At 30.4% G+C, this 25,510-nt stretch overlaps 1 protein-coding gene across 1 annotated transcript; it reads left to right on the top strand.

Moving 5' to 3' along the window:
* The first annotated feature begins 20,262 nt into the window (after nucleotides 1-20,262).
* Nucleotides 20,263-23,947, top strand: LOC104217242 (F-box protein PP2-A12-like). Its single transcript, XM_009767434.2, has 3 exons — nucleotides 20,263-20,686; nucleotides 21,285-21,403; nucleotides 23,069-23,947. Exons 1-3 carry the CDS (start codon nucleotides 20,384-20,386, stop codon nucleotides 23,490-23,492), a joined length of 846 nt encoding a protein of 281 aa, XP_009765736.1. The 5' UTR covers nucleotides 20,263-20,383; the 3' UTR covers nucleotides 23,493-23,947.
* The last annotated feature ends 1,563 nt before the right edge of the window (nucleotides 23,948-25,510 follow it).

The following is a 25,510-nucleotide window of genomic DNA, read 5'->3' as shown; positions in this document are numbered from 1 at the left end:
CAACATTTAGATTTAATATGTTTAAACAATTATGAATTTATTTTAATATGATTAATATCTGAATACAATGCAGTAAGTTTGGGTTTGAACGCATAGCATAATATTTTGAGAATGCGGTCCAATTTAGAAAATTAAATGATAAGAATTATTTGAATTTGAGATGAGATTTTTTATTTTTGAAAATATTACGTAAATAAATAAAATCACATTAAAAATATTATTACAATATTTAGAAATAATGTGTTCAAAAAATTAAGAATTTTTTTCTATGATTAAATAAAATTTTAAAAATATAAAATAAATTTCTAATATTGGTAATCTTACTAATGAAAATTAAAAATTGAATTGTATCTTATAGCTAAAAAGAAATAAAATTTAACTGCATCTAATACAAAATTAATTATAAGAGAACTCAATACATTTGGAACATGATAATCAAATAACTTATATATTAATATTTTATACTAATTAAAAGTTACAATTTAAAGCAAAACATGACATTATTTTGGTTATAGGTAAAACATTAATATATAACTAATTAAAATTTATTGTAGGGAAGAGAACGTAGTTAAAAAAATGGAGGTAGTGAGAGGATACTTATACTTTAAATTAATTTAAAAATAGATGAAATAAACTAATGAAATTATCTTTAAAAATATTACTGATAAATTTAAATGATTAAAATATTTTGAATAAGAGGATAAAAACATAAAAGTATATCAAATTTCAAGAATAAAACATTTATTTTTATTAAATACTAATAACAAAATAATAAGCAAGACATTAATTTAATTATAAGCTAATAAAAAATTATATTATAGTATAATAATATTAAATAATACAATAACTACAAGAAAAGAACAAGAAAAGAATTTACGCAAAAATAATGTGATGAATAAGTCATATTTGACTTCCAGATAAAAATAAAGTGATAGTAAGAATTTTATTAAAATAATATGATCTAATGTACTCGAACAAGATAGATCACAATATGACATGTTTAGTATTCATTAATATCGATAGCGGAACGAAATGCAAGTACCAAAATCAAGGGGTTAGATTGCTACAAATATATATTAAAAAGATTGGTTGCTCACTACGAGATTTGAACAATAATTTCATATCCGGCATCATAATTAAATTCTCATGTTATATAATTTTTATCTGAGAGGTTTATATTTTAAGGTTATTTGTATATGATTCAAACAACCTACATCGCAATTTGAAATGATTTGTCTGCGCATAGCGTGGGTACTAATACTAGTTATATTAAAAGGAGGATAGTATGCATTATGGTTAAGCCAAGTGGCAAGCTAAAAAGAAGCCACTTGGCAATTTAAAGACAACATTAATAATTAGAAATTATAAATGGAAACATAATTAATGGAAGTAGTTGAATTAATTTTATACATAATCTAAATAGACCTTAGATAAATCTAATCTATATAGCTATATTTATATTTATATGTATATTAGTATCTACAACTATATTTATATTTTATATCTATATATTGATCCACTCATAAATTTTCTTATATATTAACTAGAAATATGGAGGTGAAAAATTAATTAAAAATCCATAATAGAAACAAAATAAAAAATATAAAAAGACTTAAATAGAAATAACATATGACTATTTATACTTTGGAGTGAGTTAAAATATAAAATAAAGCGGCGTATTAAGAATAAGACACATAGCAAAGTAAGACAAAATCTATATCTTCTATATTATATTAAAAGGAGAGTAGTATGCATTGTGGTTAAGCCAAGTGACAAGCTAAAATGAAGCCACTTGGCAATTTTAAGTCAATATCTATAATTACAAAGTGTAAATGGAAACATAATTAATGAAAATAGTTGAATGAATCTTATATATAATCTAGATAGATCTTAGACAAATTTAATCTATTATTTGTATTTATATTTATATGTATATTTATATCCATATCTACTATATTTAGATCATATAATGATCTACTCATAGATTTTCTTCTATATTAGCTAGAAATATGGAGATAAAAAGTTAATTTAAAAACTATAGTAGAAAAAAATAAAAAATATAGAAAGATGTAAATTGAGATAACATAGGACTATTTATTCTTTGGAATAAGTTAAAATATAAAATAAAACTAAAATTTACTTAATATATTAAAGATTTATTGACATTAAAATTTTAAAAAAAAAATTCAAGCAACAAAATAAGATCTTACATAAAATATACAAATTATATGCAATGTAAAAAAAATAATTAATAAAATATAATTTAATAACAAGAATAATAAAGTTATATTAATATTGATAAATCGGTCAAATGGATATTTTATAAGTAAATATATATTTCTTATATAATTAAATAAATTTAACTTAAGAAGAACAAATCTTAACCACTCGGACAAAATATAAAAATATTTACAAAATCTAATAAGAATTAAGGCAAAACAAATTTGATCAAATTTAACTTAAAGGTATAAATCAACTAATATTGACTTCTATTTTCATTGTAAATAGATTCCAAAACTTTCTAAAAATAAGAATTTCTAATTTAGAATTACTAACCACATGATCCCTTTTCTTCCATTTCATATTTTTTTTAATTTTTAGAAATATTATGTAGAAATAAATGATAGTGGAATCATTGTTGTAAACATTTGAGATAAGATTTTGTTTATAAAAAAAATATGATAAAAAATTGAGCCACATGACAATATAATAATATCAAGTATTGAATAATATAGTAGAAAAATTGAGGAACAAATAGAGAAAAAAAATCAAAAATTTCATCATACAAAAGAAAAAGGATAAAACTTATTTAAGAAATAGTACGCATGTGGATAAGGCCATATAACTAAAGTCTATAGATAAAAAAATTTAAATAAAAAATAATATAAATAAATTAGAGATCATGTGTGGATATTTATACTAAGAATTACTTTAAAAAATAAAACAATGCAAGTATACAAACTCAAAAATATTATTAAAAAATTTAAATAAGTTACAAATTTCAAACAATAGTTTAAAAATAAAAATGAGTATTTAATTTAATATAAAAAATTATATATCTATCTATATTATATTAAAAAATAGCAGTGGATAAGAAAATTAAATAAAGTGCAAAGTTAATTAAAAATAATTACATGAAAATGTGATAATATTACATATAAGATAACATTATAGCAGAAATAAGAAAAATAATTAAAATTTAAAAAAAATATATTAAAAATAAAAAGAAAAAACTATTTAAACTTGAGATTAGAAAGTTTTTAAAGTTATGATAAGAACACTTAAAATATGAATATGACCACAAAATTGAAGTCTTGCTAGATAAAGAAAAATAAAAATTTGATACCAAATTAAATATTTAAACATATTAAATAAATATCTCATGTAGGTAATTTTATTAATAAAATTTAAAAGCTAAATTTGTATCTTAAAACTAAAAGAGAAAGAAAATTTAATTGCACGTAATACAAAAATAATTATAAGAAAATTCAATAGATTTGAAACATTATAAAGAAACTTGTGTATTAATTTTTAGTCTAATTCAAAGTAATATTTTAAATTAAGACATGATATTATTTTGAATTTGGGTCAAATATTTGTGTAAAAGCTAATTAAAATTTCTTAGTAGGGAAGAGAATGTATAAAAAGGAAAATAGAGATAGTGCAATGATTATTGTAAATTTATTTAAAAAATATATAAATTAAATTATTAAATAATAGTAAAAAAAATATTATTGATAGATTTGAATGATGAAAGAGTTCTGAGTAAGAGGATAATAGTATAAATACATTAAATTTTATAAATAAAAATTTACATTTATTGATGATTATTAATAGGGTAATAAGTAAAACATTAAGTTAATTTATAAGCTAATAAATATTCACGTTACATTATAACAATAAGTAATAAACAATGCAATAACTATAAGCAAAGAACAAAAAAAGAGAAAAATTATGTATAAAAATATAGAAGGATAAGACTTATTTGAATTTGAGATGAAAAATAAAGTGGTAGTAAGAATTCTTCCAAAATTATATTATTTAATATGCTCAAACAAGACATATCACAATGTTATATATTGAGTATTCTTTAATATTGACCGTAAAACAAAATACAAGTGCCAACATCAAGGGGTAGGGTTATTACGGTATAAAAAAAGAAAATAAGTTATCCACTATGAGATTTGAGAAATGTTTTCATGTCCTACTTCTTAATTAATATCTACTAATTATTTATAATTTTCATATAGAAGGTTTAATTTTAAGATTATTTGCACATAATTCAAATAATCCAAATCATAATTTGATATGGTTTATACCGCGCATCGCACGGGTACTAAAACTAGTATATACAATAATAGAAACTTATTCACCCATTTTCTCTAAGTTTTGTAGTTTTTAAAAATTATCTAATTTTTTTTTTATAAATTAGATATATTCTACCTTAAAAGGCTCTTATCCCATTATTAATGCATTTAATTAAAGAATTCAATTATATCCATTTTTTTCTCCCCCTCTTCTTTCTACACAGATCTTAGTGAAATTTGACTGTTATTTGAGGTTGAGTGGCAGGTCGCATTTGCCAAGCTTTTGTCCTTTCTCCTTTTTTTTTTTCTTTTCATTATCTCATCGAGTAGGCACAATAATCTTCAATCTACTCAATAAGCCTCTCTCTCTTTCTATATATATATATATATATATATATATATATATATATATATATATATATATATAACATATATTCCACAAATGGACAAACCTAATATTTAGCATATACATCATATAATGTTTTCACGTAGTGATGAATCAAAAACAATTCAAATAAACTTTCGAGGCAATTTTAATACAATTCTGGAATAATCCTTGTAAATTTCTTATATAATCCTAATACAATACTGTATTATACTTGTATTACTATTGTATCAGGTTATTTTACATATTGATGTATTATATACAATTCATATACAATTATCAGATATTTATGATACAATTCGGAAATAATTTTGAAACATTTTGAACTTCTTCTTCTTCAAGTTTCAATATGAGATTCCACCTAAACCAGCGGTAAGCTCTATAAAAATCAGCCCAAAATCACCAATAATCATAACGTTTATTTTCAGATTGAAAACCGAAGAGGGAGAATACATCACATGGAAAAAACATATAAACCAATTAAAACGGATACCATTCCGATAAAAATATTTTATTATACTTGTATTGTATAATGTGTTCATGTATTGATGCATCAGACACAATATAATACAATTTCAATACAGTCTAGAAAGAATTCTGACACAATTGCGATACAATTATCATACCATTATCATACAATCCTGGTACAATTGTAAACTTCTTCTCTTCGGGTTTCAATATGAAATTTTACCTAAAATCAACTCTAAATTTAATCAATATTCCGCAAAATTGAGATATAAACTCCAAAGTATATTCTCAATTCTTTGCAAGAACACTCAATCCAAATAAATCACAAACTCGTAAAACCCAAATATTAAATTCAAAGTTTCGAAACTTTTAAATGGTTGTCAATGGAGAACATCCCTTTGTTGCTACAAACTTAGAGATAATATTGTCACATTTGTGTGAAGAGGGGGAGATTTGAACTTATTTGTATGAAAGAGAAATAAATCTTTTGAAAATGGGATGAAAACGTAATAGAAGGGGCTTTGTATAATTGAATACAGAAGGGAGGGGATAGGGGAGACGTGGGGGGGAGGGAGGGAGGATATATTAGTTACTACATCCTAATTTTAAGGAATTCTCTCTTTATTAAGGTTTTGTATATAAGTAGTAAATATAGATAGAGTGTAATTTTTAATGAACCTAAAGAAAAGTAATTAAAAATTGCTATTAGACCCATTAGCCTTTCTACTCAATGTATGAAATAGTAATAAAGTATTAAAAAGGTCAAATATGCGATAATTTCGTGAAAATAGCACGAGCTATCCAGTTTTTCAACTGGTAATTTAAAAATAGCCAGCGTTTGTAAAGTCATTGAAAAATAGCCATTATTTTACTGCAACACAAAAAGTTCCAGCATAATATACTGGAGATTGATGCACCTGTGTATGAACTTCCATCATATTATGCTGGAACTCCAATACATGAAAAATTCCAGCATAATATACAGGAGATTGGAACATCTGTGTATGAACTTCCAGCATATTATGCTGGACCAATATATTATGCTGGAAGTCCAGTATATTATGCTGGAAGTCCAGTATATTATACTGGAACTCTAATATATTATGCTGGAATATTTTTCGGATTTTGAATAGTATTTTCATTCAGATTCATCTTTACATGAAAAATGGCTAAATTTCGATTACTTTTGAAACAACAGCTATTTTTCAATTACCACTCGAAAATCTGATTATTTTTGAATTTCACCCGATAATTTCTCCTTTATACGTAGGAGAACTGCTGTTTTGATTTCTAATAATTAAAACTTATTCTCGCTAAGTAATAGCTTGAAAAACTAACACTATGTTTGGCTAAAATCGATTTAATAAACTTTAGTGTTTCACCCGATTACTAACCTAAGCCACGAGTTAAAGTAAGTTTTAAATTTCATCGATCAAATTATAATCCTACTACCGAAATAACATTCTTGTATTAAATCTGATCAATACATACATTACCTTATTAGGTTCCATACATGCTAGTCGTTAAAAAAAACTCAAAAAACATAGTAGAAAAGAGAAGATCGATGAAATGGATTAAGAAAAATTAATAAGAAGATAAAGGAAAAATATTTAAGTTACTAATTTAGTTCTTTAATCAATCACATTAACATTGATTGTGCAAGATAATAGGCTTCGAAAAATGGAAGCTAAAACCGCACATGATTCTTAGCCCTTCTAAAACAATTTACATTACGAGCTTTTCGTTTTAATTCTTTACAAAATTTCAGTATTTTTTTCTCAATAAAACTCTCTTCTCTTGAAAAAGTGTAGCTTCTTAAATATAATTGCCTGTATGAAAGGTTGTCCAGCACCATTGACTTAGGCTGACTGCACTCAATATTGCTACTGTGATTTGTTCTTGAGATGATTGTTTTTATGAATTCAACGTCGGATTCTGGCCATTTATACGTGTTTACGTATGTTGCTCTTACAGGTGCTCTGGCGATTTCGTCAACGCAAATTTGCCCCACTTGAGGAAATACACTGAGGTTGTTGTTGTTGTAAGTTGATATGCTGGAGAAAGCCATCTTAGATTATCGTTTTGTTAATTTGTGTTAACGTTTGTGTATTGGATGGGATCAGGTAGCATCATCACCCTATAGTATTTATAATAGTACAAATTCAGCTTTGGCTAGAAACCCTATTCCCATATTATTTTGTACTACTAAACCTATTTAAACATGAATTAAAGAGAGTAACAAATTAAATATTATCAAATCCTAAGCAATTTTGGATTACTAAGTTTGGTTTAATTCTAACAAGTATTTGTGCTTCACTCGCTTCTAAATATTTTCTTTTACAATTTATGTCGTCATTTAGCAAGTTTGTTAGTAAGAATAAGAAGAAGAAAATAGAAAGAAACAAAAGCATTTTGGATTATGCTCATCGTGCCAAAAACATAAAGAATCAAGCAATCTCGAAACCTATCTCTTTGATTTTGAGTTCAACCCTCCTTGATTGTAAGAGCAATTTGTGGCTATGGCCGCAAAGTAATTACAGGCTGTGGTTATAGACTGGAAATGGCCACAGCCGCAAAGGCATTAGACACTGCTGTTAAGTGTAATAAAGGCCACTTCTGCAATTAATAATAAGAAGGGGCTGGATTTGCAAGATAGGCCCGTCAGTGGCGGCCTCTTATGCGTTGGGCTTCAAGTCCATAATTCAAGCCCAGACCAATAGTAGAGTTATAATAGCCCAATTCTCATTCCTTCCCTAATAAGCCCATAATAATGAAATACTCTCTTAGCTAATAACTTTAGGAATTTTTATCTCTTATAACAAAGGCTGACACCTTATTTGTTTTAAATAAATATCATTTAAAAAAATTATAATCTATAGATACCCTTTAAGGTTTATAGCAAAATATTTAATTCTGGTTACCTCCTAGCCCTAAGCCACTAAATATGCTATTCAGTTACACTATTTTATTTCTCTCTCTACTTTGATATGCCCTGAAAACACGATTCTCTTCCCCCATGCCCTGAAAACACGATTCTCAATCTTAAAATTCCTCTCACCCACACTATTTTCTTTTCATTCTGATCAATTCTTGCACTGAATTGATGCGGTAACCTTTGCTAATGAAGTACCCAAAATAGTTGTTTTTAGTGATAATGTTAGTACAATTCATCTAGCAATTTCTTCCATTAAAGTGTCTCTATGGCATTCGGATTAGAAAATGTTCCAGGTTTGGCTTAATTTTTGTTTTGGAAGATAATTTGTGTTTGTATTTGGTTTTAGAAGAATGGAAAAAGAAGAAGAGATGCCAGCCCTAGGTTGTTGTGTAGACGCTGTTGTTGTTTCCCCTCCTCTTGGCTATGCCTTCTCGCGGGATAGCTCTCTTCCTGCGCCGAAGTTCTTTACCTTCGGCGTACCTCCGACAAATTCGCTAGAAATTAGGGTTTGTTCTTGAACAATGACGACGGAGTTTGGGGCTGAGCAACTTGATTTTCTATTAATATATTTCAATGTATTTTCATGTATTTCTTTATATTCATTGTCTTTTTTTTCATTGTAATTTAATGTATCTCGCTGTATTCCATGTATTTCATTTTATTCATTATCTTTTTTTTTCATTGTATTTCAATGTATCCCGTTGTATTCTAGGTATTTCATTGTATTCACTCTCTCGCTATATGCGATGAATGTATTCATATGTTTTTTTTAATTAATATAATTTATGCATTATATAATTCTGAAGATTGCTATGTTTTTGGGGTATTTTTCGGTTGAGAATCTTTTTTATAGCTGAAAATACAAATTTCGTGTGTTATAATTGAATTTGTTGAGTTATATTAGGAGTCTATTATGTTAATTGATTCACTTTCCGTTTTAAAAACAGTGTAATCCCCTATTTCACGCCGTGAATACAGTCGAATACAATAATCTGTCCAGCTATAATCCCATGTTTCACTCCTTGAATGCAGTCGAATACACTCGAATACAACAACTGATTAGCTGGACTTCCCTGATTCACGCCTATTTTTGTTACTGTATTCATGAATACAATAGCTTAAATACATCAAATACATCTTATAACCACAGAAAAAGGTATCTATAATACGTAATATAGCAAATGATATCTATAGATGACTAATTACTACTAAAAGATAGTGCTTTATGAAAATTTCCCCTAACTTTACATTTAGAAAGAACACTGGTGAACATTGATAAATAAATTCGATAACCTAAATACCTTTTTCAATAGCTTTAATAATAAATCATATTGATTATTCCACTTCAATTCCTTCATAATAAACCCATGAAATAAACTCTTTGGCTTTAACTAAGTAACTAATTTGCATTAGCCAAAAAATTTGAAAGAAGAAAAGGGAAAAATAGAAACGTTAGTGAACTTTTAGGCACAATTTACAATATTTGTCTAAATCATGGACTCGCTTGCGTAGCGTGATTTGTGACGTTAAATAATTAACTTTAATAATTTCTAGCTTTAGATAATCCTTAATTTGGTAATCCTTTTATCATAATTGTGAATTCGCTTGCATAGCATAATTATGGCATTTGATAAAATTCCAAGTTAACCTTACATTAAAGCGTAATAATTTTTCAAAAGTTTAAGGCTTGATGATTAATTGTTTATTATGATTGCGGATTCGCTTGCATGATGCGATTATGATAAACTAATAATTTTTATCTCGATCAAGAATTCATTTGCTTAACGTGACTATGACAACTTAATATTAGTCAGAACTTCCTTTAACTTTCAGTAATCAAGCAGTAATAGCATATATAAGCAAAATACAATCCCAACAAAATATAAAAATATTTAAAATTGATATAAAGCCAAATATAATTAATCAAGTGATCGTGCTAGAATTACGAGACTCAGGGGAGGGGGAAGGGTGGGGGCTCGCACCTTTCTGTCAGTCAATAAAATTCCTTATCCGTTCCTCTGTTTTTGCAAATCAATGAAAATAGAGGCAACCCTTCCTTTGACTAGAGATTTAAATAAAAGGTGACTCGAAATATCATAACTTAATTTCGAATGGCGACTCTTAAAAACACTAAAAATAATTCCTTCTCAAATCCGTCAATTTAGTTGGAAAAACTTTCTTTTGAAAAAAAGAGGTGCGACATTGATCACTCTAAATAAGTATACATTATATATATATATATATATATATATATATATATATATATATATATATATATATATATATTTAAAACTTCAATATCTTATCTTATTCTTAATAATATTTACTGATGGCTGTAACGATATCATTCCATAAAAGGTGACTCGAAATATCATAACTTAATTTCGGATGGCGACTCTTAAAAACACTAAAAATAATTCCTTCTCAAATCCGTCAATTTAATTGGAAAAACTTTCTTTTGAAAAAAAGAGGTGTGACATTGATCACTCTAAATAAGTATACATTATATATATATATATATATATTTAAAACTTCAATATCTTATCTTATTCTTAATAATATTTACTGATGACTGTAACGATATCATAATATATTTAAGATCGTATAAATGCTAAGAGTAACTTTGATACCTTTCTAAAAACCTTTCTTTCTTTCTTAGTTTCTTTATCGAATCAAACACATCGTACAAAATGAAATGAAAGGATTACGTCATTAAATTTACTGTAAAAAAAAAAAAAAAGCAAAACAGATTAAACAAATGAAGAAAGAGCCAATAATACCTTTTTTTGGGACCATCAAATTGGAGGTCCATTCCTTTTGTATTTTTTCTCCTATTATTTAGCATGTAGAGGAACGACGTGGTTAATGGTTATAAACAAATTAATATCAGAAAATAATAAATAAAATGTGGTAGTAAAAAGAACACGTTTTTCACTTCCTAAATGATTCCATCAGCTGTCAACAGCGACCTTTATTTTTATTCTCTTGCTTAGGGAAAAAAAATGTAGAAAGAAAACAAAGAGATTCTCATTCTCTACGAAGAAAACAAATAATATAACAGTTAATTGTTTTTATCATTTATAAGATTTTTAATCTGATCTTATCTTTAAACATAAATGGATGTAACGTGTTCGAATTACACATTAAAAGAATAATAAGTTATCTATATGTATCAAAAAAAGAATAATATTTGTAACGTGACCGATAGATTGTGATGGAATTGTAAGTATTTATTTCAATTTTTAAGTAAAAGTCTTAGGTTCGAGACATGGGTGTAGAATCGCCTTACGTAAGAAACGTTTTACCTCTAATATAGAACTTTCCAGCGTGAATCCATATTTTGTCGAATCTCAATACAAGTACCGGATGTGAATTAAAGAAAAGCATGTTTAACCAATCTCGCCATTTTTCTGTTTTTAAATTGATTCTGTATTTAATTTAGGCACAATGTTTCTATAATATTTTTTTTTTATTTCAATAAAATTATGTACGACTTATCTATCTAAAGTTTGATCGGAACATCTTCTTGTATAAGTAGTTAAGAATTTTTAACGAATGTGGATACCTACCCTATCATGTATATATTGCAATATTATTTAGTTCACGTACTTATACATTATCAACCGACAACAATATAATGAGTCTAGAACTTTAGAGTATGAATAATTTGTGCTCTTATCACATAATTAATTATCAGATTAATTAGTTGTTCTACCTAATTATGATTTTGTGGGGTCTTAATTGTAACCACAATTTGGGGTCATGCATGCTATTACTTGGGCATATATATTAGTTAGGATTCAGAAGATATTAAGTGATGTGACAAATTAAATGCATGGTCCTTAGACCTTTTAAAGCAACATCGATATATATATATATATATTGATTCATATCTTCCCAACCTTATTATTTATGGTCCTTAGATAAAAGATTATGCAACTTGCTAATTTTGCTTTTTTATTGAGTGGCTAATGTTCGTTATCTTGCCTACTGGGGCGGAACTAGCATTCGAATTACGAGTTCAGCTGAACCCATTAGTTTTGGTCCAAATCATATTTGTCTTAAAAAATTATTTGAACACACACACACACGCGCGCGCGCGCACACACGCACACACACACACACACACACACACACATATATATATATATATATATATATATATATATATATATATATATATATATATATATATATATATATATATATATATAAAAATTATTAATTTAGAACCCAACAACTTATAAGAACTAAAATTTCGAACCCCATAAATTTCAAATTCTGGTTCACCTCTGCTTGCCTACTTGATTAATTTCTTTGTCACCCACTCTTTATTTCATAATTTTTCATTTACTTGTAAAAATATAGCGATTTAGTTAATGCACAGTCTAGCTAGCTTACACACAAGTAATTTGTAAAATGAGTATGATTTGAAATATTTGAATTGTAGATTGATTGTTTTAAGTAAGTATGTGTTTATCAAATTAGTCAATTATTTAACTTCAAACTTGAAAAAGAAAAAGTGAAGTTTGAAAAACAAGTTTTAGAAGCAATATTTTCGGGTTTTCACTAACAAATTTTCAAAACTTTTTTCTTTCAAACTTCAATTTCGAATAGTTTAATTTATCATCAATTCAATGTATATGACCCTTAGAACCTTATATTGATGCAAGTCATACATCTTACGACATAGCTCTTCAAATTGCTCCCATATATTTTGAACCCGTCATCTGGTTTATGTTTTTTTATGTAACACACACTATATGCATACCACTTGAATCCTATATACATATACTACCAAATAACCAAAGGAATAACAAAAGTATAACATTGGCTAGACTAAAGGCGGACCTACCCTTGGGTAAGGGTCATTGGCCCCGGTAACTTCAGAATAAATATATGTATATAAGTGTATATATCTTAAGTAACATATATATATATATATTAGACAGTTGTATTGGTTGATTTTGGGGGTCACAGCTTTATTTTTAATGCGCTACCTGAGTTCGATTTCGACTCTACCATTTTCTCAAATTTTTATTTGACAATAATGCCTATTTCATCCGTGTTTGTAGAGTCTCAAACAAACTGTCATCACATGATCAGAAGCCTAATACATCAATTATGTACACGAAAAGAGATGGCAATTTCCTCACTCATATTTTAGTAATCTAGCTCCTATTTCATCCGTGTTGTTCTTAGAAAGTAACGGGTAAACAATACATATCTTATCCAAATCTTACTAGTATGTAGTATGACATAATAAATGTTGGCACTAATCCGTTGATACATGCAGTGATGGGAGGTACCAAGTATTCATTAAAATAGTTGAGGTATGAGTTAATTATAGAACTCGAACACTATTATCATTAAAAGAAAAGAAAATTGAAAAAGAAAAAGCTGGCGCGAAAACGTAAAAATAACACGGTATAGCCAATTTTCGGACTGGTCATTCAAAAATAGTCAGCGTTTACAAAGTCAATGAAAAATAGCCACTATTTTGCTGCAACAGAGACCGGTCCAGCATAATATACTGGAGTTCGGTGCACATGTGTATGAACTCTAGCATATTATGTTGGACCGGTACACTTTACTGACTTCAGTATAATATACTGGAGACTAGAGCACCGGTGCTCCAAACTCCAGTATATTATATTGGACAATTATACTTGCTGGAACTCTAATATATTATGCTGGAGTTCTAGTGTACTTATGTTGGAACTCCATCATATTATGCTGGAGTTCTAGCATACTTATCCTGGAACTCCAGTATAATATACTGGCGTATTTTTCGATTTTTGAACAGTGTTTTCGCTCAGATTTATCTTTACATGAAAAATGGCTAAATTTCGATTACTTTTGAAACTGGGCTATTTTTGAACGACCAGTAATGTTGTATTATTGTTCCCTTGCCGGGATTTTATTGTGATTTCATTTATTTCCTTGCCCTTTTTTCTTGTGATTATTGTTTGGGTGAGGAAGAGTGTTAAAGCACGAAGGGTGATGTCGTGTATGATTTTGTAAGGAAGGGTGTAAAGCACGAAGGGTGATGCCGTGCCGCACGATGTACAATTCCGTGTCGATTATATTGATTTTATGGTGAGGATGAGAGTAAAAGCACGAAGGGTGATGCCGTGCAGTTTATATTGATTCTTATGGTGAGGACGAGAGTAAAAGCACGAAGGGTGTTGCCGTGCACTTGTCCTTGATTTTCCTGATTATTGCTGATAATTGAGTTATGTTGTCCTTTACGTTTATTTACTGAATTTCTGTTGTTACTTGATTTTATTTCGATGTTATAGATTCTCTTACCCTATTTGCCTTGTGATTGTTGCTTGGGTAAGGAAGAGTGTAAAGCACGAAGGGTGATGCCGTGTATTGTTTTGGTGAGAGAGTGTTAAAGCACGAAGGGTGATGCCGTGTATTGTTTGGTGAGAGAGTGTTAAAGCACGAAGGGTGATGTCGTGCACTTGTCTTTGATTTTCTGATTTTTATTGATAACTGAGTTACGGTTTCTCTACATTTAATTATTGGTTTCCTGTTGATACTTGTTGTACCCCGCAGCATGATTCTCTCTTCCTATTTTCAATTGAACTGTGGTGATCCTCATATTTATTTGTTGTTCTTCTGTTATTATTCGATGTCCCCGTAGCATGTTACCCCATACTTAACTGTACATTACTGTTCTTCTTTTTCGCTGTATATGATTTAACTGCACAGGTTTATTTGGTAATCTGGTCCTAGCCTCGTCACTACTTCGCCGAGGTTAGGCTAGACACTTACCAACACATGGGGTCGGTTGTGCTGATACTACACTCTGCACTCTTTTGTGCAGATCCCAGTACTTAGGTTTCAGACCACAGTGAGATTGCTGTTTCTTGTTTATCAGGCGACCCGAGGTAGTCCTGCAGGCGTCTGTAGGCCTTGGCGTCTTCTTCTATCTACTATTCATGTTTCTTTCATGTATTTTCAGAGACAGTGTTGTATTTATTTATTTCAGACCTTTATTTGTAGTACTCCTAGACAATCTGTGAAGTTGTGACACCAGTCTTGGGTAGATTTGTTATGCATTGGTATTAGCAATATTATTAAAACTTTACAATGCAGTCTTCCGCGTATTCAATTATGTTGTTATCTAATTGTTGGCTCTTAACTGTTATCAGATTGAAAATGGAAACAAGGTAAATAGTTCAGTTAGTTGGTTTGCCTAACTTTTACTAGTAGGCGTCATCACGACTCCCGAGGGTGGAAAATTCGGATCGTGACAGACTCCTTTTTGTCTCATAAATTCGTGGATCCCAATTTTACACTTGTCCACATAAATCTGGGTCCACAAAACTATAAGACAAAAAAAATACCTCATATAACTAGTGTCAGTTGTATGAGACACAAAATAAAATTTCCATCTTATCATTATCAATTCCACGCACACTTGACCTTGAGCTACGTGGTGCAAACCAGCAGGATGAGTTGTCAAATGGTTTTCTGACTCATACACACGTAGAGGGTGCTAGATACAGACCTCTATAATTGATTTGCCACTTATTACTTCCAAATTTTAAAATATTAAACATTGAATAAATAAATACATAGCATACTCCCACCACAAACCACCTAAATATTTTAATTTTTTAATGCAACCTATTACCTAGTATGTTATTTTAATTTTTCTTGTTAGACTTTTACACGTAAACCAAAGACTGATTTGTATAGCCTATATTTCAGTTTATAAATAAATATACATAGTAGTTTTCAACAGGATCACGGTTTCATACTAGCTGAATGTGAAGCCGAAAGTACAAAAAAAGAAAGAATGATAATGTTTGATCAAAAAGTATTAAGCCTTTTTATTAAACTAAATAAATGAGATAATAGAGGATAAATTCTTAGCTAAACATAATATTTTCTTCGGTTCAAAATAAGTAATTTTTTTGCCTTTATTTTGTGGTTCAAAATAAGTGATTTTTTTAAATTTCAAGAATGAATTAATTATTTTTTTCCTATATTGCCCTTGTAGTAAAATAGTGTTGGAATATGTGTTAGGAGTGTTTATGTGAAGAGATAATAAAGATTAATATGGTCAATTTTATTGTTAATTATTGTTAAAAGGTTAATTTCTTAACCTGTGTGAAAACAGCTAAAAAATCACTTATTTTGGACCGGAGGGAGTAAATCCTAGATCTGAAATTGGCTGATACAAGTAATATATAATTGCATTTAAACCAATTTAAAGCAAAAGGATATTTAATGGTACTGTTATGAGTGTTTGGGAGGTAATGATAAGCAATAAATATATTAAATGACAATAAATGTAAATAGAGAGAATGATTCACCCAAATATTGAATGAGGTGGATGATTCTCTCTCTGACAATGATGTAAGACAAACAAACGTGGGAACCTAGGGAGCTTTCTCGGATTTGATGCGAGAAAGTGGGATGAACAACAAATCGAACCCTTATGTAAAGATAATGTTTGTATTTTACTTCAGAGTCAACTTTTTCATGAGAGAACTTATCATATGGAATAGTACATACCCCCCTCTTCTCTCTCCCTTCCCCTTATATAAGACATATCCCTTACCTAACTTAAAGTACAAGTACTGAGAATATTCGGTGGAATTCCCCAAAAGCACTTTACTATGAAACTAGCCGTTATGGCCGGCCAGAATTCCCGACCTCTGCTCCGATTAATCAACTTGCTCGTTGATTTCTTTAATCTTGTGCAAGACCTCGGCCTAATCGTTTATCGATAATCTAATCTCGTACTAGATTTCTAGTCATATTTTGACCCATACAAGTAAAACAACTCATATTGTGGAATATATTATTTAATTAAATTAAAAGCTTGTTCGGTATGCGAACGGATTATGCAAAATGATTGGTTTATGTTTGTATCTTTTGGTTAATAAAAGTGGCAAATGTGACCGACCATAATCTGTTATTTTTTTTTTTTTTTTTTTTGGGTTTTTTAAAGCAAAGAATTTGGTAATGCAATTTTTTGACGTGTGATACACAAGATATCTGATGGAAAGTGTGCTAATACGATTAGTTATATCATTAGTGTAAAACTTTTGTTTTCATGATTTCTAATAAGCATTTTGGTACCTTAATTTGTAGCCTTGACATATAGAGTGTTTGACTCAAAAGATATTGAAACCTTTTGAACAAATCAGTCAAAGAAAATAAAGGGTAAATCTTAGTTAAGGATAATTAACTTTAGATCCGAGATGAATAATATGAATAGAAAAATATAGCCAAGTAACCGTTCACAGTTATTATGACCAGATTTAATAGCATAAAAAAAGATGCATTAAGTAACATTAAGTGACAATAAAATGTAAATAAAGGAAAAGATTCACCCAATCTTGAGTGAGACGGATCTTCTTTTATTTGATAAAGATGAATGATAGACAAATACAAGAACCTTAGGACCCTTGTTGGATCTGATGAAGGTATAGGATCACAGATCCTCCCATCTATTTAGAGAGATGTGTTTACATATTTTTTAGAGAGAGAGAGAGAGTGAAAGAGTGAGAGAGCCCCCTTTTTTGGGAGGTCTTCCCCTCCTATTTATAAGGGGTATCCATAGAAAATCCTAAAAAAGGTACAATTTAGAGGGAATATTCGGTAGAATATTTTTTTTGAGTATTCCAAAGCAAACTAGTTGTTTCATTACTGTCTGACCTCGGCCTTATTGATGAGTGTCCGATCTCGGCTTTAATTATGATCGTCCGATCTCGGCTTTAATTATGATTGTCCGACCTCGGTCAATTGATGACTGTCCGACCTCGGCCTATCCGACCTCGGCCTATCCGACCTTGACCTTATGTTTTCGCGTGCCGAATTTATCTGATCTAATTTTGACCCATACATAGAGAATATTTATGTTCGTACAATTTACATACTTTATTGGAAAAGAATATTTGAAATACAACGTATCCGTTCAGTCTTGCTTTTTAACAGCGTAAGATGAAATAGAAGAAAAAATGAAGTGTAAAAGAAAAATAAAAAAGGAAAGAAATTTCCATGTACAAAATTAGAAAAAAGGAAGTGTAAAAGAAGAAGAAAAATAGGAAAGAAATTTGTAGTCCAAAGTTTATTCATTAGTGGTGTGAAGTTTAAAATAATTTAATGAATTACTCTCCTTTTCATGTTTTTTTTTCCTGTTTTTCACCCGGTATTTAATATTTTTATTGAAGTCAAATTATATTCGAATTCACGTCGTGTATGGCCCATTTATGGAGGAAGTGCTCCCTAACTAGATTTTATCCATATGCATAACATTCTAATGTATAATAGTATAAAGATTAACATGCAATTTACTAATGCAAGCAGCAGATTAATGTAAAACTTTTTCTAAATCTACCATGGTTGCTATATAACCGAATTGAAACCCCAATTTGAAATGGTAAAATCAATCTTCGCTAATAATGAGCAGAGAGTAAAGATTGACTTATTTCATTAATTATTTATTACTGGTAATTAATTGGTTGTATATTTACCATAGCCGTCCAAATCTGATGTTCATCTAAATTATCCAAAATAGTATGCGCTTTCATTTAGATCATGCAATAAAGATATACCTTATCCACACAAAAATTGTCATATTACCGTGTCTTCCAGAAAATTCTATTCCTTCTCAACTTAATTATTATTATTCGAGTCAATAAAATAAAGACTACTAGATTTATCCTTAATCACCTAAAGGATAAAAGAATAAGAAGAGGAGGATAAACAAGATTACGCAGGCTAGGTACGTAACAAATAAAAAAAGAAAGAAGAGAAAACTTAATTAAGAATAAATGCAGGCTAGGTATAGAACAAAATAAAACTTAAGATGAGAAACTAATTCTATCTAATCTAAAATCATCTTCATTTTTTAAAAAAAAAAAAAAGAATTGTCTATATTCTGTCGTTTTCCAAAATACAAAAAAAGTCATTATTTTTTTCTTTCAAATTCACTGTTTAATTAGTAGAGTGTCAATTAAATAATATATTTAATAAAAACATAACTAATAATAATACAAAAATGTTTATAATTAATTAAAGCTATCAAATATCTACTTTAAAATATGAATTTAAATTTGTTCTTCTTGCCAATATAGTCAAATTTTATCATAATTATCCAGTCAACCTTTGCATTAATTATCCATTTCATTTTTTCAATCTAATCCAACTACTATTACTAATAATCTATACCTCCCATCATCCTATACATACCAAACTCCCTAGTCCTCTACCACCCCCCACCCCCACCCCCCCCCCACCCCAAAAAAACGTACGCAGAATCCAACAGACTAGGAGGGGAGCCCGTTTGGACTAAGAAAATTTTTCCTTTTTTTTCAAAAAAATTTCACTTTTTTCCGAAATTAACGCATGTTCATAAAAATTTCAATTTTCCCTCGAAAATGCATTTTGGAAATTTTTGAAAAACTCCAAAAAGTTATTTTTTAAAATTTTCACTCAAATCACTCACAAAACTTAAAAAACAACCCAAAATTATATTCATGTCCCAACACAACTCTAAATTTCAAATATCATTTTCACTTAAAAAAAAATTCACCTTTTTTTGGAATTTTAAAATTCTTATGTCCAAACGCCCGCTTAATTTTACCTATCTATAATCATCTTCATTTTTTATTTTCAAAAAGAATTGTCTGTAATATTGTCTTTTTTCAAAAATACAAAAAACAGTCATTATTTTTCTCCAAGTTCACTCTTGCTATTTTTATTAGTAAAGTGCCAATAACATGATGGATTTAATAAAAGCATAACTAATAACTATACAGATACGTTTATAATTAATTAAGCTACTAAATGTGTACTTTAAAATATGAATTTAATTTTGTTCTTCTTGCCAATGTAGTCAAATTTTGTCATAATTATCCAATCAACCTTTGCATTAATTATACATTTCATTTTTTCAATCTAATCCAACCTCTATTACTACTAATCCATACCTCCCACCATCCTATACATACCAAACTCCCCCCACCTCCCCCCCACCTCCCCCCCCCCACTTCCCCCCAAAACCAAAAACCCCTACGCAAAATCCAACAGACACATATATAGGAGGGAAAGAAAAAACACAACAAAAGTACACCAACATATATATATGTAAAAGTCACCGTCCATTCCACATATATACATATTCCCTTCAACTCCAGCTGTCTGTAGCTTTCCACTTTCTGTTTCTCTCTTTAATACCCACAATCACAATTTCTTGTTTTTGTTTTATAAACCAGTTGCCAAGAATTGAACTTTCTGTAATTTTAAGCCAAACCCAACATGGGTTCTGCTTTTTCTTTCTTGATTTCATCAACTGAGCCAATTAATCCTAGTCTTGGTGATTTGCCAGAGAGTTGTGTGGCTTCAGTTCTTGTATATATGGACCCTCTTGAGATCTGTAAATTGTCTAAGCTTAACAGGGCTTTCAGGGGAGCTTCTTCTGCTGATTTTGTGTGGGAATCTAAGTTGCCCCTTAATTATGCCTCTATTATTCAAAGGGTCCAAAATTTTCCTAACAATTTGTGTAAAAGAGACATCTATGCTAGGCTTTGTCGACCCAATTCATTTGATGGTGGTACAAAGGTCCAATCTTTATCCCTCTTTTGCTAAATCTTCATTTTAAAGATGTTAATTGTGTGCCCAATTTTTTCATTAACTGGGAAATTAGTTGTACTAATGAGGTGGTGTTATTTTAGTAGTTTTATTTATGAAAATTTGAGATGTAATCTAAAGGCACATAATTTGTATACCCTATTTATGAAGAATTTTATTGGCAAAGATCACTTTTAGTACTTTGTCGAAATTATTTACATATGGTAGCCGCAAAAGTAGCCACACAAGTATATAAAATTTGTATAATTTTTTGTATATAACATACAAAAATGCATTTATATATACCCCAAAAATATATCCTTTTTTCCGCTATTGTTTTGAGAGCGTGGCATTTTTTTGAATTTCATTAGCTTTTTCCTTGTGTTCCTCTGGATTTTTCCTGAAAAGAAAAATTACTATCATTTCTGTACTAGTTTGGTATTGAGGCGTTGTTGTTAAGGTGGTAGTATTAGATTTGAGCAGTAACTTAAAGGCTAGTTATAGTATTAAATACTTGAGAAGTAATGTAAAGGCTAATAATTTGTTTGAGGGTGGAAAATGAGTTTGATGGTTTTTGGGATTTATGCAGAGAGTTTGGTTAGATAAGAGTACTGGAAGAGTTTGTATGTCTATATCTTCAAGTGGCTTGGCGATAACGGGCATTGATGATAGGAGATATTGGAGTCGGATTGAAACTGATGAATCAAGGTGAGGTTTTGAGATTGCTTTGCTTGATGTATAGTTATGGTAGAATGAATGTTTGTATTTGTGTGGTTATTGATTTATGTGTTTCTAGACTTGCCGAGCAACTCCAAGTGAAATAAAAAAAAAAGGATCCTTGTAGGGAACCTTTTTGTGATTGAATCCTCCCAATAAAAGGTTTTTGTTACATGAATTTTCTTGTCTAGCTTGTGATATTCTTTCTTAAGAAGTTTCAAGCGTGTGAATTGCAGTTGTTTAATGTAGTCTTATCTTTTTAAATTCTCATTTCTATGATGTAATTAGTCTGTTAGATGCCAGGATGACATTTCATCCTCCTATTCTGTAGGAGTTTTCATTCTAGAAAATTACCAAAATTAGTTGAAGAAGCATGGATAAGTGTGTCTTTACCCTGTAGATTATTTTTGTTTCTTTACTTGTTCTGAATAATCCTTGGGACATTTAGTGCTTGATATATTTGAGGGGGCAGTCGTGTTGTCTTTCTTAATAGTATTATCCTTGCAATCTAATTGTGAGTTAGGAGTTTCCAAATTGTCATCATTGTTGAACATTTCTTCTTAGCTCATTATTTACTGATGCAGGTGAGACTTTTGTTTAACAAAAAAAGAATTCAAATTTCCTCACTGCTCGTTAATCCAAATGGTTTACCTAGCAATTCCAATCAGGACCACTCTTTAACATTAGTATGCGGGCTTTGAGGTGGTGGGGTTGCGGGAGGAGAGCAGAGACCAAATTATACCTGTTTCCTCATAAAACCTTATAGAAGCCCATTTATCGTTCTAGATTGCTATTCCCTCTGTTTCAATTTAGATGATGTAGTTTGACTTGACACAAAGTTTAAGGAAAAAAAAAAGACTTTTGAAACATATGGTTCTAAAAGCTTAAAAGGCAAAAGCTTTGTGGGGCCATGACATTTGTCTTGCTATAAAAGCTTTCATTAAGGGTAAAGTTGATGAAATGAAAAGTTTAAAGTAGAATTGTTGCCAAATATAGAAATGTGTCATTCTTTTCGGAACAGACTAATAAGGAAAATGCGTCATTTAAATTGAAACGGGGGAGAATGATTTAAGGTTCCTCGTATTGCCCCATAATTAACCAAAAAGAAGAGGTTGTATTTGGAATGCACATAAATGATTGAGCTTTAGGGGATAACTGTGAAGTGGGTGAGCACCATGAGATTTCTGGTTCAAATCTCAGTGGAGGCAAAAACACTAGGTGATTTCTTCCTATCTGTCCAAGCCTTGATGGACAAAGTTACGTGATATTTGTTGCTGGTGGGAGGTGGCAGGTATCCGTGGAATTAGTCGAGGCGAGCGCAAGCTGGCCCGGACACCATAGTTATAAAAAAAAAAAAAAGATTGAGCTTTAGGGAAATTTCACGCTCTAGCTCTACATGGGGTCATGGCCTTTTTGAGATGTCTTGGTGCCTGAATGACTGCTTCGAGGATCTCTGTAGCTCATTCTTGAAAGTAAAAGCAAAGGAAAATGAATAATTATCTGCATTTCTTACTCATGTTCTTGTTCTAATACTGGCTAATCACTGGTATGCTTGTACTGCGCCTGTATGTTCTCATTCTATCGCTATAATCTTGAAAAGCTAGTACATGCTCAGACTGAATATTTATTGATTTCTTTTCCTGTCTGTCCATGCAGATTCAAGTCCGTTGCATATCTCCAACAAATCTGGTGGTTCGAAGTTGACGGAGAAGTTGACTTCCCACTCCCTGTTGGGTCCTATAGCATATTCTTTAGACTGCAATTAGGACGTGCCTCTCGGAGATTTGGACGTAGGATCTGCAACTCCGAGCACGTCCACGGGTGGGATAAAAAGCCTGTGCGCTTTCAGCTCTCAACATCAGAGGGTCAACAAGCTACAACCCAATGTTACTTGAATGAACCTGGAACGTGGAAGTACCACCATGTAGGTGACTTTGTTGTTACAGGTTCGGTTACACCCATGAAAGTTAAATATTCTATGACTCAGATCGATTGCACACACACTAAAGGTGGACTTTGTGTAGATTCTGTAGTGATATGTCCAGTAGAATTTGCAGAGAGGTTGAAGCAACGTTTTTGATTTGCTGATGTCTCTAGAGGAAGTGTTTAAGAGTTTAGTTATAGTACTATCCATAGTTCTGGAGTTTTTAGTTTTGAGTGATAATCATCTGAGACTGAGGCAATTTCTGTATATGTCAACGACGGGCTTTTTATCCGTTTAGTGTAGTGAGTTCTTAGGTCAAGTTGTCTCCGTGTGACCTATAGGTTACGAGTTCAAGCCGTAGCCACTAATGCATGCATTAGGGTAGGCTGTCTACATCATACCCTTTGGAGTGCGGCCCTTCTTCCCACCCTGCATAATGCAGGATGCTTTATGTACCGGACTGTTCTTTAGTGCAGTGAGTTCTTAGGATCTGTTACATTAGTTACTTACTTTTCTCTATCTCCAGTTCTAGTTAATGTCAAGAACCAACAATTGCATCTTGCTACACTGAAATGTAGTGCGGTGTATATATAATTTTTTCCTTTTTCTTTTGTCCTTTTACTGCTTGATGCTTCTGTCTTATATTATGTTTATGCGCTTTGCTCTATGTCTCAAGATAATTGGTAATCTGGATTAGTGGATCAATATAAATTTATTCGCAAGCTCGTTCTCTGCCTAAATGAGATCCTATTTTCCAGAACATATTCAGTTGCTTAAGAAGTGAACTGAAAATCCCTTCTCTTTTGTACTCAATGCAAACTTATTATTTTTGTTGTTGTAAATGAAATAAATCCTTAGCGGAGGGTCTATTGGAAACAATCTCTCTATATCCAGAAGGTAGGGGTAAAGTTTGCGTACACACTACCCTCCCCAGACCCCACGGTGTGGGATAATATTGGGTATGTTGTTGTTGTTGCAAACTTATTATTTTAACATCTTAGAGTTGCCTCCATTTGACCTATCGGTTACCTGTTCGAATCATGGAATTATCCAATGTTTGTGTCAGGATAGACTGTTTACATTATACCCTTTGGGGTGCGGTTCTTTTCCGGATCCTGCATGAAAGGCCATGTTATATTATTTGAGGTGCGATTCTTTCCTGGACCTTGCATGAATGACATATGTGAATGTGAGATACTTTGTGTATCGAATTATCCTTTTTTGTTACGCAAAAAGGTAAAAGTTGTTCTAGAACAATGATATGATGCCTTTTCATGGTGAAATTGTCGGCGTGGACACAACTTGACTTTCTTTTCTCTTTCTGGAACCACATAGGTTTCAAAATTGGATCTCTGGGTGGGAATATTAATAAACACCAAAAGATATTTAACAAGAAGGGGAACTTATAGCCTAACCTCTTGTTTCCTACTTTAAGAATGGATAACCCCATCCCTATACACACGTTGCCTATTTTTCTATCACTATGAAAGCATATAAATTAAGAGGACCACTCCTAACACATATACCATTGTAACTTGTATGAAATTGAAATATGACCACAATAGTTATGGTGGCATGGGATATGATTCCTTTAGAAAAAAATCCTGCTAGAGAGCGAATATCCTTTAGTGGGCCTTAAACTGCGTAATATTCCCGGGGATATATATAGGAAGGTGTGGAGGTCGACGATTAAGATTGTGGGTTATTAGGTAGTCACGCGTTTTCTTTCTCCATATCAGTAATATTAGTAGTATGCTCGTTTTATCTCATTCTTAGATTTCTATTACTATTTGTTGTTGTTTGCTTCAGTTATCTTTTTTTTTTTTTGCTGTTGTTACTGATTTTTTTTTTCTTCATGGCTTCTCCACTACCATACCTCCTTTTCCTATTGTTGGATTATGCTATCAGAAACGGTCTTTCTACCTTCACAAGGTAGGAGTAACGTTTGCATACACACTATCTTTCTCAGACTCCGCTTGTGAGATTTCACGGAGTGTATTGTTGTTGAATTAGTAGTCGGTGTCACATCGTGTTGGATATTAAAAAAATTAAAATGGGAGGATTCCTTCATTACGCCGTGAAATCTTTAAAAAATAGCCACAAAAAATTGTTGGCATATGTATAGCTTCAAGCAAAGGCCTTGAGAATGTGGACTATCAGATCAGAAAATGGGC

Source organism: Nicotiana sylvestris, chromosome 8 (assembly GCF_000393655.2).
Source record: "Nicotiana sylvestris chromosome 8, ASM39365v2, whole genome shotgun sequence".
NCBI lineage: Eukaryota > Viridiplantae > Streptophyta > Magnoliopsida > Solanales > Solanaceae > Nicotiana > Nicotiana sylvestris.
The sequence above is the reverse complement of the archived record's forward strand: the minus strand, read 5'-3'. Positions and strand labels throughout refer to the sequence as shown.